We start from the raw sequence: 16,064 nt of genomic DNA on the forward strand, positions 1-16,064 counted from the left end.
TGGTAACAGTGGAGGAGCTGCCTGTTGGGCTGGAAAGTTGCGGGCCCTAAAACCAAAACAAAGAGCAAATAAAAAAAGATGGTCAGCAGAACTGCGACTACTGAGTTCATGATAATTCGCTGTGTGTCAAGACAAGCGAACGCTTTCACATTACACAGTCATTTGGTTAATATAAAATATAAACTATAAAAATCTCCACGATAAATCCCCCAGATTCATTCTCCAGAAATAGTCATTTCATCAAAGCCATTGCATGCCTATTAGACAGCGTGACAACATTATTACTACCGTATGATGTGTGTGTGTGTGTGTGTGTGTGTGTGTGTGTGTGTGAGCAATTTCACCTTCGTTATTTATGGAACGGAGACCGAGGCAGAAAGCGCCAGAAGCAGAAAAATCCAGGCCAGTCATGTATTGGTGCCTTTGCAATAACATCCTGAAGGTTGTATTTTTAGTCAAAGTCTTTGAGTCAGGGACATGAGGCGGTCAGCCCAGGAGGGCCTTTACTGTCCAGATGGTGACAGCACTCTGATGGTTTTGCCTTTGAGGCGCCAAGATGGAAACATTTGGAATAGGAGTGAGTCACCCGTACCGGTCACAGGATGGACAGTCACTCATGACTCCAGAAAACGCACACACACATACAATTAGTGTGTTTACGTTAACACACACAGGATACGTACTGTACTGTAACACCCATTTGTTAGCTCCTTACGTACACCAGTGACTTTTACTGGGCACAAACATCCAGTACACAAAGGTGTACTTAAAAAGTGCAAACTTTATACATGCTGCACACGAACACATTTATCTCTTGTATGTTTTGAACATTATTTTGTGGGCTTAGTCATAATGTTTCATGGTGAGGGGAAAAACTAGTGACTTTGATATGATTGGTCAAGATACAGAGATGCATAGCAGCATTTATTGTCAAACTATAATCTGCCTTTAGACCATTTGCATGATTTCTTTGATACTGTATCATATTTGAGTAGGATGAGTACTGTACAGTATATACACTTTCTTTCTGCTTTGAAGGTTTACCCTCCATCTGGCAAAGTGTAAACTGACTCCTCTGTGTATTCAATTGGAGGCAGGAGGCCTCACACTCCAAATGGTGACAGGTTTTTATGTGTGACAATGGGCAACAGGCTTTAGCAGGAAACGAGACACCTGTTGCTCTGGTGCGATTACCGCATTTCGCCAACCAGATAAATATTGATTTCCAGATTTTCCCGAAAAATGAGTAAGTAACCTTTGCCTATATTGTATTTATTTTATTGTTTTACTGATTTTATTAAGTGCTTCGCAGGAATAGACGAAAGAAAAGGGGGCGAAAAAAAGAGGGGATACAGACAAGAAGATATGTAAAAACACCACCAAAAATATATACATTTAGCATAACTTTAGAAAAGTTTATGTGGGTTTTTACGAAATGTGCAGAATCCTAGAGAAAGTGGTGTCTGTCGCAACAACTTTTAATACTCAACCACAAAACTGCTCATCCGTCACCATCTTTCAAAATGACTCATGAGAGTTTGATTAGCCCCACCCCTCTGGATTCATTCATAGTTAAGGTACTTTAGGTACTAAGGTTGGGCAATATTCTTTACATTTTCCAAACGTCCATCGCCAACCAAGCAACCGCCGACTGTGGATATATTTGCGCATGTTTTTCGAGCAGCGGAGCGTCATAAAACACACTTCATTCAAACTTCACGGGAAACAAACTAAAACTCACCAAATCCATCTTGGTTGGTCTTTCTACTGTTCCAACAATCAACCAACTCTGGTTTGTTCGAAATCAATGTTCGATGGAGTTACATGTACAAATATGCAGGATATGCTGGCTCTACACACTGTTTTCCCCCACTTTCTCTCTCTCTGCAGCTAAAATTGAGAAAAATTGCCCCAGGCAAAGTATTCAGGCAATCGTCAAAAGCCAATTTATTCGTCCAGTTGCCCAACCCTATAGGCAACTAATCGGTTATGGAAAGCTCATGTACATAATTGGGTTAAGTGATGTCAGCGTTCACGTCACACAGATAAGTATAAGTAAATCCATCACGTGTGTGAATAGGTAAGGTTAGCCTTCTAGATGAAAACCAATCAAAGTGAAGCTAAGCTAGGGAAGACAGCAGCTAAATCCATGCAGTGATAACAAGTCCATATCCAGATGATAAAAGCAGTATTAGACAAGATGCGCTTGCAACTAATTGGTCCACAAGCATACAGCAGTTGTTGACCCACATAGCCAAGATGTCTGAATATCATATCCAAACAAACTAGTGGTTAAAACAGTACACAGAAGCAAACACAGATTAAAAGGATTATCCCTCCCCCCGTCATCCACCCTTTCTGCCCCCAAATAGACCACTTTATTAACCCCATTTCATCATCTGGACCCCCTGTTGAGAATAAATTAGCAATTTCCAGAGTCACAATTATATTCCATGGTGTAATGGAGGTGAAAGAAGTGTAATCCTCCTCACAGGATGCATTACGTAGGACTTCCAGTGGTGTTGTTTCCCAAGAAATAAAGCTGGTTGATAAAGTACATGAACGTTGAAGACATTGCAGACATTTCTGTGAAAGATGCAAGCAACATTTGGGCCAATTTGCAAAAGCTGGCCTGTTTAAAATCGATTGCACAAAATATACTAATGCGTCTTTATCTCGATCTCCATTGTGATACAACAGCGATATACATTGCTGCACCATTCTAAAATGAAAAAAATAAACACCAGGAACAGATCTAGAATCTAAGAGTTGATTAGCTAAAAAGAAGAAAGTTTGAAGGAACATCATAGACGAGAGAGAAACAGCAATCCCCATCTTAAGTTCAGTGTTCAAATTTTAAGTTGGACAAATGTCAGTGGATTTATGACCGCCTCTGTTTGTTTGAAAAGGCAACACTGGCATCAAGTGGCCAGAAATATTATTACAGATACTGCGCACGCACACAACCACAAGACACTACTTGCATGCAGTAAACTGCAACAGTAAAGTGATTAGCTGTACACCAGTTAAGCAATCACGTCCAAAGTAAAGCCACAATAAATTCCTTAGAGATGTTCCTTAAAGCCATTTTGCATTAAATGATGTCTTCTAATCATATCTTTGAATACATGCAATAACTACAACGTATTATTTTTTACCATTGCATCCACACATATTGCAATAATAATAACAATTACAAAAATAACAATTCTACAATATGTATTGTCAGTGAACAAGCCCAAATTGTCTGCCCCATTGTCTCTACGTGTTGATGACAGTTGACAGGCCACTGCTGCTCATCAGAGAGTGAAGCCTTCATCGCATTGTGCCTGAATAGGCCTTTAGTTCTCAAAGAGTTACAAGTGTTCTGATGCCATTTCAATGCCTGATGCCATCTTATTTTGTAGCCCTTTCTTTTCATACTGGTGTTGAAGTAGGTGTTGAGCAGAATTTGGTTCTACTGTATACGTGTCTCTGTAGCCCTTTAGTCCAAATCTCCACCATAAAGGCCTTTTTGTGGGCTTTGCAAATTTGCCTTTTTCAGTTTTGAAAAATCATTTTCACAAAGAAAAAAGTTTCTTATTCTTTTGTACTGTATTTATTATGAGGATCATGGTGTGCTACAGTGTAAAGGTGTCCTGTCATCTCATTCTGCAGTCTCACTCTCTGTTGTTTTGTCTAGGGAGGTATTACATTCTTCTTTAAAAACATCACTATTCGTAAAACAGCTTTTTATGTCCTTTCATTTTATAAGGGTTGTCAAGCAACCTCATGACATCATTGAAATAAAAATGAATGACACTGTGCAGAAAAAAGTATAATAGTGCCACATTCCTGCAGCCTGTCCTGCATGTCTGCATTTTTTTTATTGTATTGAGCCAGTATAAGGGCACAGAACATTTCTGTCCATAAAATTTTACTACTGCAGTTTCAACGTTTTGCAGTGATGTCATGAGATTGCACTACCACCAATCCCGGTAGCTATGCATTTTATTAGCAAAGCCACATGTTGCTACTCTACTGTAATTCACAGTCTGCCTGTAACGGAGAGGTGTCTCGTGCTCCAGAAGCCATACTCACTTCTTCAACCTAATAAGTGACCTAAAACTTGCAAAATATATATTTTGAATCTATTTCGTTACCTCATTGGGTTCTTTCATTTGGTTGTAGTGTGTGACTTTGGTGTTGTAAAGGGTTAGTTTGGATTTATCAAAGTCACACAATAACACAAACCCACTTACCAATCAAGGCAGCGGTAGACCAGCAACAAGGAGTCTGGTGGTCCCGTCGGAAAGGGCTCTCTGACGACAAGGTAAATATAGCTAAACATAGCGTACCCTTAACCTGACATTGACCTGCCCCCATCACCCTGTGTGACTCCCTGCTCGCCGCTGTGGAGTCCTTCTGCTTCCTGGGCTCCATCATAACCCTGGACTTCAAGTGGGAGCTGAACATCATCTCCATCACCAAGAAGGCTCAGTAGCAGGATGTACTTCCTGAGGCAGCTGAAGAAGTTCAACCTGCCAAAGACAATGATGGTGCACTTCTACACAGCCATCATTGAGTCCATCCTCTGCTCCACCATCACCGTATCATTCGTTCTGCCGAGAGGTTGATTGGCTGCAATCTGCCGTCCCTCCACGACTTGTTTGCCTCCAGGACTCTAAAGGCCGGTAAGAAAGATTATGGCCGACCCCTCTCACCCTGGACACAAACAGTTTGAGTCCCTTCCCTCTGTCAGGAGGCTGCGGTCCAACAGGACCAAGACCTCACACCACAAGAACAGTTTCTTCCCGTCTGCAGTCGGGCTCATCAACAAAGCCCGGGACCCCCACTGACTCAGACACTTATTTCCCTCGGACAATTACTTACAGTTACACACCCTTGCACAACTCTTCTCTTTAAAAATACATTTGACACACAACTAATTTACTTGTTTTAACGTACTCTTAATTTGTTTATCATATTTTATTGAAAATATTAATATTTTCTACTTTTAAATGACTTTACTATTGCACTGTTTACTGTCACGCACCAATCACTAAGCCATATTCCTTGTATGTGTAACATACTTGGCAACAAAACGTTTCTGATGGTGATTCTGATTTTTTAAGGTGTCTAAAATACATTTTGCTGCTGCACCCGTGCACAGCAGTTCATTAAAACATTGTGGTTAAGGTTATAAAGATTGTGACACTCATAACAACTTCTGCCTTTTTCTGAGGAATTTCATGATTTGCAATTCCTCAAGAGGAAATCTTATTTTTGTCTTGGGCCTGATTTTATCTCATCCCTAAATAAATAAAGGCAAAAACAACTCCTGCTCGCTGTGCTATTTACATTTTGCATTTAAAAGTATCCAGCCTGAAGACAAATAAACCATTTTCATAGAAATAGTCAGAATTTTAAATATCACGCTGTCCTATCAAAACGGTTGTGAATGATATATACTGTAGAGGTATCAACTAGTACACTGCCATTTATCTTTCATAGATTTTATAGAACTTTGGCAATTTCTATTCAAAATCTACTCTCAAAAAAAGTTATTTTGGAGGATGCTGATAAACAAAGCAAACTAAGCTGAAACCTCTAGATTCCCATTGATTGAGTGCAACAGAAAAGCCAAATTGCATGTTTGACAAAAACACAAACAAAATGATGTACATTTTGATTTGTACTGCTTTTTTAATGTGTTTTTCCATCAGAAATAGTAAAAGCCATATAATGTAGCAAACCAAAAAAATGACAAAGCTCTATACAGGCATAGGAGCTCATTCACACACATTCTACAGTCCAGACTGATCTGTCAAAGTGGGCAGACGCCACTGGAGTTTCCATCTTGGCAGACAAATGGCGAAAACATTCAGTTTGAAGTAGAGGACGTTCTCTTTTCTCAACAAGCATTTTGTAGGCAAAAATATAGATTCTTCTGTCAAGGCATAGTCGTCACGTGAAAATCAATACCTGATCTGGAACGGGCGGGGCTGAGTCAGACTTGAGGGTACTGTGCCCAGATTACAGTCAGCAGCGTTAAGGTAACAACTTGACTTGAGCATGCAGGCTCTTGCGAATAAATAATGAAACATTCTGGTCACATATAAAAGTGCTGTATTTTTTGTTTTTTTAAACTAAATTTGAGTCAGAATGAAGACCCCTGAACTAACCCTTATTTTAATTAGTTTACATCATGCTGCCAAGTGATCCTAGATCATCAGGCATAAAGGAGGGAGTCATAATCTCCATTACTCAGTCCTTGAATGGGACTTTAAAGGGCACATATCATGCTCATTCTCAGATGAATTCAGGTTATTCTAATGAGCCTGCATGTGACATAGGAAGGGGAGCCAAAAGCTGAATGGCTTTTCAATCACATGTTTTCTGATCTAGGCAGCCCACAAACCTAAATGTATGTGCTCAAGCACTGAAAAAGTGAGTTTTTCATGATGTGGCCCCCTTTTTTAGAATGCAAAAGAAAACTCACTCTCTAAAAAAAAAATAGCATATGAATTAACATTAAAATGAAAGATCATTTTGCCAGCGATCTGATTACTGAAACGTTTACCCTTTGACGTGCTAAAATCACAGCTAAAACACTGTTAGAATAAAAGTGGTTCCTTTTGCGATGATCTTTCCTCACCACATGAGGGCAACAGCTACTGACTGATCTGACTAGTGTTCCCCCAGACCCATGCTGAGGTGCTGTAGAACTACAGGAATTATTATTAAGTCCTGCCTCCACCCATGCAATTATTATGACATGAAATGGGTCTGTCAATTTCCATATCGTCACTTTTTACAAGTAGAAAGACACTGATAATACTTCAACATTTAAGTGCTAAACTTGGACAATGTATTTTCTTGGCAGGTTTAATTAATAAAACAATTGTGTTGGCATATCTTTTAGGATAACTCCAATTTGGACTTTAGTAACAGCAATCTTTCAAACAAAATATTTTCCCCTCTCTTAAAAACAAAAACAAAGCCTTCCCTAGAAAACAAGAATGTTAACAAAAGGAAGTAATGCTGTGAAAAAAAAAACATTTTAAAATACAACAGTTTGAAATGCACACACTTTACACCTTATATATATGTCAATGCACTTGACTTTAGCCAAAATAAAAAAGCAATCTTTTCATCTCGCTTTCAGTAATCTTGATGTATACTTTATAATACATGTATACACGATAACAGAGCAACAAAGCAAAAAAATAAATATCTTAAGTCACTGTTTGGAAGTTTTTTTTCATATATATATCTGTATATGTATATTTATATGTATAGCTTACTTTTGGGTAGGGTGTGAGTGTTAACAGTATTGTTCGGCTGACGCAAAGAGCTTCTTTCTATTGACGGAAACTTTGAACACAGAAAACTGAAGAGCAGTATAAGGCCCTGATCAGACAGAGCTCCTTTTAGCAGCCTGGGGCGGCTTTTTTAAATTGTTTTCAATGACAGTGAAGTGTTGCTGCGCGTCGAGTTGAAAAAGATTCAACTTGGTTAGAGCAGGTCGTCCTTTAACCACAAGGTTGGCGGTTCGATCCCCGGCTCTTACTGTCTTAGTGTCCTTGTTCTACCGAGACACTTAGGTAGCGTACAGTTTGCGTTAAGCTAACGTTAGCACTCATTTAGTTTGTTTCTCGCGGCTTCCTCCTGCAGAACGTTCTGTGTGTGATCAGGGCCTAACCGGAAACACTGTTCTATGAAGATCGCCCTCGCAAGACAACTTCCAGCCCTTCAGTGGTGAGCGAAATAGCTCGGCTAAGCGCTGCGCAGACTGTGAGGTCAATGACAGCAGATGGAAGCTAAACCCCTGTCTGATCCAAAACGATCAAGAGACTTTGCGTGGATGCAGTGATTCAGTGACATTTAGCGTTCACTTGGATGCCGTCGATGCACAAGAAAGTAGTTTAAAACGATATTGCCAGACCCTATAGCTGCACTTCAGAGGCACAACATCTGTTGCATCTTTAGCGACACTACTACATTGAACAAGGAAAGACCTGTGGGATTTTGGAGAGCAATCTCATTTCCAAGTTTGGCTATTTGCATATTTAAGACAGCCTGGGAGAGTTGTATGTTCTTCTTTTTCTTACAAAGCTCTGCATTACAAAAGAAAGTCAGGCACCAAATGTCATCTAGAACAGTCCTACTCATAAAGCAATCTAGAATATTTACACACCAGCTGCAAAGATGTCCGAAAACATTGTTTGCAAGATGGCAACGGCGCATAATTGACCTACAGTATCAGTACAGAAAGAAACAGTATTTTTGATTAAGCAGCCATATTTGTTTTACAAAAGAATACTTCCGACCCTCCGACAGTGGCACACTATACACGCCCTGACTACTTTTTTTTTAAATCTTTGGTTGACCAGTCAAAATCCTGATAGATTTACAATCCACCTTTACATCACACAACTTGACTTCTTTTTTTTTCTTTCTTCTTTATAAAAAAACAATGAACAAAAATGAAACAACTGCTAAAAAAATAACATTTGCACACACAATGTCATTTCCTCTTCCTGTTCATGTGTTACCCTGCCGGGGGAGATCAGAATCGCCTCCCGTCCCATTGTCACACACAACCACGCCCCATCCCTGCACTTCCTCTGGTCCATTCTGGAGTCCGTCCAAGAAGAAAAGCACATGCATGCAAGCTGCGCACACCCAAACACACACACACACACACACCCACACACACACACACACACACACACTCTCTGTCTCTCAGACACAAACACACTGAGACATGCACGTAAATGTAAAAGAGCGGAAGAAATAAGGCGACGCGTGAAAACCAAATGCTGAATTGTCCAAAACAAAAAAGTAAGTGTCCGTCGATAAAAGGAAAGAAAATAACCAAAGGTGTTTAAAAAAAAAAAAAAGAAAAAAAAAAGTGCCAGGGGGTTTGCTGACAGCTCTCATCGTTTCTGCGAAGCGATCATCTTCGAGACAAAGTTGACGATGGCGCTGGCAGGCTGGTCAGCGTCCATCTCAGCGAAGAGGTGGCTGACATTGTCCGTTGTGCTTCCCTGCTTACGCGCCACAAACCCAAACAGCCTGCAAAGCCCACATCAGAGATTCATTTGTAAAAGCTGCCATGTTTAAGCATTGGAATGTGTCTACAATGGAATGCATGTCAACAGACTAATTCATTGAATAAACTGAAATGATATATATTTATAAAGGAGATTTACATTTTCTTTAGATTCAAAATAGCAAAGTTACCCTTTAACTTGAAGATGGTTGACAATTGTGTTAGTTAAATACCCTGTAGGTATCATTCAGGTAAAACGATTATACAACTGCCTACCAAAATATTACTGGGTGCTTAAATCATATTGCGTGTGTCTGATTAAATAGTTTACACCTTCTTTTCTCAGACATTGAATTTCGGATGCAGTTTCCTCTGCTGCAGCGGATGCAGCCTCTAGTCATACTGCTTAACCCCAACAGGCCATTATCAGCAGTGCTGCTTTTCTTCTATTTTAGCTGTGCAAAACCAGTCTTTCAGTTAGGGCAAATGTCATTAGACTTAGTGAATACCCCCCACTGAATGCCATGCTTCACGTAACCCTGCCGTCCATGCTTGCTCTATAGAAATATCAGATCAACAGTGGCACTGTAATCCACAGAGGTTTACTTACTTGGCCATTCCTCCCTCAGGCTTGTTCCACCTGAAAAGATTTGAAGAAAGTAAGTGTCAACATTCTGATGAATTGTGGACTTGCTGGTACATTTTTAGGTTTTCTGAGACGTCAACTACAATAATAGTAGAAGTAAGAATACAAATAGTGGACAAAGAGCCATTTTCTGATTTTTAAAGTAATTTGGAACTCATCGATGGCCAAAAACAAACATTTTAGGAAATCATTTTCATTTCTCTGTACTCACTTTCTGTCTTGTGGGTCAATATCGCAGAACGTGACTGTGTTGGTGGGATAGTGGCGTCGGAAGAAAAGCCTATAAAAGCAGTAAACCAATGGTGAAAAAAATGTTATTAAAGAAACAAAATACAATAAAGAAAACATGGGGAAAACGTGCATTATGTGGATTTGGAGATGATATGCTTTTCTGTAAGTCAAAATGGCTTTAACCTGGAGGAAGCACACATCATCATGCTTATAATGATAGCATTTATGTACTACAGTTTCTAAAATGTACACTGCTACCAATATATCTGTGATAAGCTTAGCCCATGTCAATGTGTCGGTTAGGGGTTTAAAGTATGGTTTAGTTGAAAGTTGTATTCATCTTGGCACCCTACACAAAACCAAATTATGTATTTGGTCAGGATAACCCCATTCAGACTTTGAATCTCATTTACAAGGGGATGCTGGCCAAGATGGCAGCTTAAAGTTTCACACGAGTACCACATAAAAACACAAAAAAACAGAGTGAAAAACAAAACGGTAACAAGTTAAAAACAACATAAAAACATTCAAAATTCACTTAGAAGGGACAGCAGACTTAGTACTCAAATCAAATTGAATCAAATCAGTGCTCAAACATATCCTCAATCCTGTTTTTAAAACCCTGCATGCTTATGAAATAATTTTGTTGTCAAATTGTCTCTGTAGCTCACAACAAGATGATGGTCCAACAACTTTTAAAGTGGGTTGTTGATTGAAACACTGCAGTGAGTAATAAGACCCTGATCCTTTAAACCTGTGTTAACAGTTATGTAATGCCTCTGATTGTGTGCAGGGACTCATGTTGACACTTGCCCTTCAAAAACAAACTTATTATCTTACGTTCAGACATCCAACTTTTGTCAGCAGCAAAATCTCCTTACGTCAGGCCGTGTTTATCTTGTGAGTCAAACATTAACAGCGCACGGGTGGTATCCAGACTTACTTCCTCTGGTTGTCGGTCAGCGTGATGCCTTGCGAAGACACCTTGAAGTGCACAATGGCGGCAGTAGCTGGAGAGGCGGCAGCCAGTGTCTCAGATATGGCCTTGGCAACAGCCTGAGGGCCCGTCAGGGACTCCATCTCCACTGAGTTGATGTAGAGCACGTTGCATGCTGGGAAGAGAGCAGACGTTCAAATCAGACAACAAAAGAAATGCCAAATGGAACGGTCATTCTGTGAGGAAAAAACGACACAAACTGTATGTCTTCCAAAATGCTATTAATGCCTGTTTTGATCTTTCCATGCAAATATATTGATTTCCTCTCATTAGAGAACATGCTGTCCGCAACAAAGCTGGGGTCAAACTGCTTTAGAAACGAATCCATCCAATATCATTCCACATGAAACATTTTGCCTGTTACAGACAAGAAGCCGGACACGAATGTTAACAGACAAAATCTAAATACATCTCAAGGGATTAAACAGGGCCATCGTTAATTTATCTCAATTTGTGCAGGTTAAACATACGCGGACAGACATAAAGGATGCACATTCCAGATGGAAGTTTCCAAATAAAAGTGCACAGGGTTTACCATGGGAATCAGCAGGGGCCCTCTGCACTGGGATAACATGGGTGTCTTGTTGTCAGAACAAGTGGACAGGATGATTCAGGACACGTTAATTACATGGTCATTAATGTCCTAGAATCTCAAAGCTGTGTTGTATTTGATCCTCAAAAAAACAGAGAGTGTCAGAGGATCGCTTTTACCAAAGAGAATGAATGACAGTGAGGTCATGTTTTACCTGCTCCTTGTTTCAGCCTTTCAGCCAATGGATTTGGTACGGCTACTTCTGGCACTTCCTCGGTGAGATCTACAACATGAGACAGAGGAAGTTACTTTTATATAGTTAGTTTGATATTCTTTTGTTTTTATTTAGTAGCACCAAGGGCTTCTGTAATCCGTTCATCAGCATAGGCCTATTACTATGTTAATTATAGGTTCCAGGCTCACCTCTGATATTATATATGGTAGCCTATATGCAATAAAGATACTTTTATGGTAATCACACCTAGCAGCAAAAATATTCACAGATAGAAATGCCTGGTACAAAACTTACTTAACATGTGGGGCAGGAGTTCTTTTTTTCCAAAGTTAGTTTGTGTAACTTGTGAAATACTCTTTCAGTTAAGATGAATACAAAAATTATCATTTGAATAACAATTGCTCATCCAGTGTTACCTTCAATTCACGAAGGAAAATTTGCTTTTTTCGCATGCTACGCAAACTGTACTCAAACACAACAGAATCACTTCAAAATGCATAAATGTTTGCCGAACACACACTTGGATCAACGGACCTGTGGTAGGGATAAGTAGTTTGCAGGGTAGGGCCAGTGGGGTGATAGCATGTTGGTAGACCAAGGCAGACAGACAGCCTGTCAAACAGACACAAGACCCGGTCAGAGACACGCATTGGAGCCACAAAACACTTGGATAAGAAAAATCAGCACACTTCTCCTTTAATAATTCCATTGTGACAAACAAAAACTGACACTTCTGGTTCTATTCCTGTCAAGAGGAACAGCACTTCCCATGATTCAATCTTTTTTTGGTGGGATGGATTTGGTTAAATCTGGATTAGATTTAAAGTAGCATTTACAGATAAACAAACTATTAATTAGAAAAAACACTCATCGCCATTCTGTCGGTATTAGTAGTTGTAGAAAGAAGCAACTCTACGCGGGGAAAAGAGTGAGGAACTGACATATGTTCTGGAGACAGGAAGAAGAAACAAGGAGAGGCAATACAAAAGTGTACAGAAGTCAGCTTGCCCCATTTTCTATTTGGCAGAAGAGACAAAAACATGTTCGCCGTACAGCCTTAGAGTGTAATTAGTGAGGAGAACATGACTTAGATCACTACAGTCAGTCAGTAATTACGGTAGGATTGTATGTTATACAACTTGGAAAGGGGTGCAGATATGTGACAGACGCACAGACAGGAGCATGTGACTTTTTCTCCAATCTCCTCATGGCTTCCCCGAGCTGTCAGTGTACATGTGAGTGTGTGCGTGTTTCAGGCCGTACCAAAGTAAGGCTCGTTGGGACAACCCTTCAGCTTCACTCCTTTAGGGCTGCTCTCGATCAGGAAGTGCCTCACCAGCTCGTTGGTGATGTCGCCTGCGACAAAAGAGAGGGACAGGGGGTCACAGCTGATTACCATGGAGACACCACCTCACATCTTTGGCATTAGCTTTAAGTCTGTCTCCACCCTGACCAAAGAACACAGTAGCTCTCTACTGAAAGAGGAGCTGCACAAATCAGTGGAGTTGTCTTACAAACATAAACATGCATCATGCCCCCCATACCTTTCTTGTTCTGATGCACTGAGGGTGGATGAGAGGCCACCTTCATAGCCAAGCCGTAAGCCCCCCTGAACGAGTGACTGTCCCGGATAACAAAGGCTCCAGGCTCCCTCTCTTTCAGCAGGCCAATAGCTGTAACACAGTAGGCATTCAGTTATGTCACAAAATGAATTGTGAGGGTAGTGATGAATCTCAACAGGTATCAGATAGATTGCCATGGAATTTTGTAGAGATATCAAAGGTCCATGGACAATTCATCCTGATGATTTAGGTGACCCCCTGACTTTTCCTCTAGTGGGACCGTGGGATTGACATCTGGTTTGTAGCAAGGGGCAACCTTCAGGTCTGAAAAGTGAAGCCAATGCGGAAGTGCCTTATACTTGTATTCTTGTCTATTCTCCAGCAGGGGACGACTCCTCTGGTTGCAAAAGGTCACAGTTAAAATGTAAAATAACATACGGCACTAATAAATAAAAAACAGGATAAGAAACAGGTAAAGCACTACAGTGCTTATGAAATACCAGTGTTTTTTGGGACACATTGGCTGCATTGGCTAAATTTGGGTAACAGACTGAGGAGGTCAGAGAAAGTCAGCTCATTAAAGGATTTAAGTGAACTAAACAAAAAGGTAGCAGAAGGTTAAAAGAACGACCAAGAGCAAAGGCGCTAGTCAGTCCATATTTCATAACAACTCCAACTTTTAACAAGCGGCTTCGCTTTAGACACGCTATTGTTGAAGGAGAGAAGCTTGAGATGAATTACTTCACTATTTAGTTCAAGGCCTCAGCCTGTTCACATGTGATGGTTTAAGGAAGGAAGATGGATGAGATGAGTAACACATGCAGATGTTCCCTAATTCTCTACATGTGGTGTGGCTTTTCCTCTGGAAGTGCATGGCACTAAGTATAAACTATGTGTGTGTGTGTGTGTGTGTGTGTGTGTGTGTCTGTGTGTGTGAGTGTGTGAGTGTGTGTGTGATGTCATTGCAGTTGAGCATGTGCTTGTATTTAACATGATATAATCCAATACTGGCCATAAGCAAATGCAGATGGCAGCCAATAGCCACTGACCTCACAACCAAACACACACACACGTACAGAGATGTGTATATACCGATGCATGAGCATGTGTGTGTTCTGTATAACCATGAATATTCATTATTGCGTATACGTGGACATGCATTTATGAAAAGTGATTATGCTAATGCCTTAGGGGGTGGGCCTTTGACATTCAAAACATGGAATATATGGCATATTCTTTGATATAACTGTCTTAACATTTTCACAAACTGGCACACACTTAACCGCCGATCCCCAGCAGGCACCTCGAAGTAAAAATGAAAGGGTAAGAAAACTTCCAATAATTGTTCAAAGGTCATTTAAGGGAAAAGTCTCTCTGCATCTTACCTTGCTCCCTGGAAATGTCTGGCTTGTACCAGAACTTGGATGTGTCTTGGACAAACTTGACATTCAGCCTGCTCTCAGGACTTCCATCTGCAACAAAATCCAAAAGAACGTCAAAAAAAGTAAGTGACAGAGAAGGAGCAAACAGAGAAAGACTCCAAAATGTGTCTTCATGTCACTCCAGATAATGTATATGTCCTTACCGGACATGTTGAACCTTGAGAAGTCAGAGAGGGTGTGGAAGTAGCCGGGATTGCTTCCTCCACTCATTGGGGACATTATCTTCCCGTTCAGAGTGCCATAGGACAGCGCTCCGTTTGGTCTGTCGCCGCTCGACATGCGCCTCTTCTCTGGAAGCTGGGGCTGGAAACCAGGGACTGGGCTGCCCTGCCGGAACCCTATACCCATCCCCATCATCCCCCCATCTTGGTAACCTGCAGGTGAGATGGGGAAGGAGGGAGTGGGTGGTCCCTGGTAGCCCGATGAGCTGCTCTGTCGTGACAGGTTCCCATGTCTCTCATCTGGCGTGGTGTAACCGCTGTGCATGGGGTGACGGTCCAGACTGGGGCTTCTCTGGGATACCTGCGATACAGATGGGTGACGGCCCAAAACTGGACTTCCTTGGGGGTGTGTGATCGATGGCTGTCGGCTGAGCACGGGGCTGCTCTGCATGGGCTGGCCCAAGGACGGCTGTCTGCTGAGGACCGGGCTCCGCTGAGACCCCTGTCCCAAAGAGGCCTGTTTGCTGCTCTGGACTGGGCTGCTCTGAGCTCCCTGAGAAGGACGACGACCAAGAATGGGACTGCCACTGAGACCTACCATACCCACATCAAAGCCGTTAGCTGGTGATGTTTGCTGGCCCATGATAGAACCCTCCTGAATAGCACACGAGCGCTGCTGGAGGAGGGGGTTGTAGGTGGAGCCCAGGATGTTGGTCCGGTGCTGCGCATGGGGACTTCCGTGGCTCAGCGTTGTCTGGGAGGGTTCCAGGGTGGGCGGGCTGATGTCTGAGGCCACATAGCTCCCCAGCAGAGTGTTGGGGCCAAGGTAGGATAGCGTAGGGGTAGTGGTGCCAAAGTAGGAAGAGGTCGGAGAGCTGGAATCCAGGTAGGAAGAAGTGGGGGTATTCAGGGCTTGATATGAGGGGGTGGGAGTTGGGTAGGCACTCTCTGTGGCCTGGGAGCGGAAGCCCGAATCAGTAGTGGGTTGGGATGGAGTGCTAACGCTGCTGGGGTGATCACTGGAAGAAAATTGAAAACGTTTATTAACCAGCTGGCGTTCTACACACATCAAACACACATTTTTATTTGGACGCATGACTTTGCAGACTTAAAAGCATTAAAGGGTTACGGCAGTCGCTAAACGAGCTGCTTGGGGCAACTCCTCACTGTCAATGTACGCCCACTTAGACTCAAAACATGGTAAAATGGGGTCCAGGTTGA

The 16,064-nt window shown here is 41.6% G+C and overlaps 1 protein-coding gene across 12 annotated transcripts in view; it reads right to left on the reverse strand.

The window, feature by feature from the left end:
- Positions 1 to 5,661: 5,661 nt before the first annotated feature.
- Positions 5,662 to 16,064, reverse strand: part of tns1b (tensin 1b) — a 162,390-nt gene continuing 151,987 nt past the window's right edge. For 11 of the 12 annotated variants that reach the window (XM_031875000.1, XM_031875006.1, XM_031875003.1 and 8 more), the window contains 11 exons: positions 14,826 to 15,862; positions 14,626 to 14,712; positions 13,223 to 13,351; positions 12,942 to 13,034; positions 12,213 to 12,290; positions 11,658 to 11,726; positions 11,447 to 11,491; positions 10,858 to 11,026; positions 9,895 to 9,963; positions 9,648 to 9,677; positions 5,662 to 9,060 (listed from right to left, as the gene is read on the reverse strand). In XM_031875000.1, coding sequence (XP_031730860.1) covers positions 8,922 to 9,060; positions 9,648 to 9,677; positions 9,895 to 9,963; positions 10,858 to 11,026; positions 11,447 to 11,491; positions 11,658 to 11,726; positions 12,213 to 12,290; positions 12,942 to 13,034; positions 13,223 to 13,351; positions 14,626 to 14,712; positions 14,826 to 15,862 — 1,945 coding nt within the window. In that variant the 3' untranslated portion in view covers positions 5,662 to 8,921. The remainder of the gene's footprint in view (positions 9,061 to 9,647; positions 9,678 to 9,894; positions 9,964 to 10,857; positions 11,027 to 11,446; positions 11,492 to 11,657; positions 11,727 to 12,212; positions 12,291 to 12,941; positions 13,035 to 13,222; positions 13,352 to 14,625; positions 14,713 to 14,825; positions 15,863 to 16,064) is intronic. The other variant, XM_031875005.1, reaches the window with a different exon arrangement.

Source organism: Anarrhichthys ocellatus, unplaced genomic scaffold (genome assembly GCF_004355925.1).
Source record: "Anarrhichthys ocellatus isolate YVR2014 unplaced genomic scaffold, GSC_Weel_1.0 scaffold86, whole genome shotgun sequence".
NCBI lineage: Eukaryota > Metazoa > Chordata > Actinopteri > Perciformes > Anarhichadidae > Anarrhichthys > Anarrhichthys ocellatus.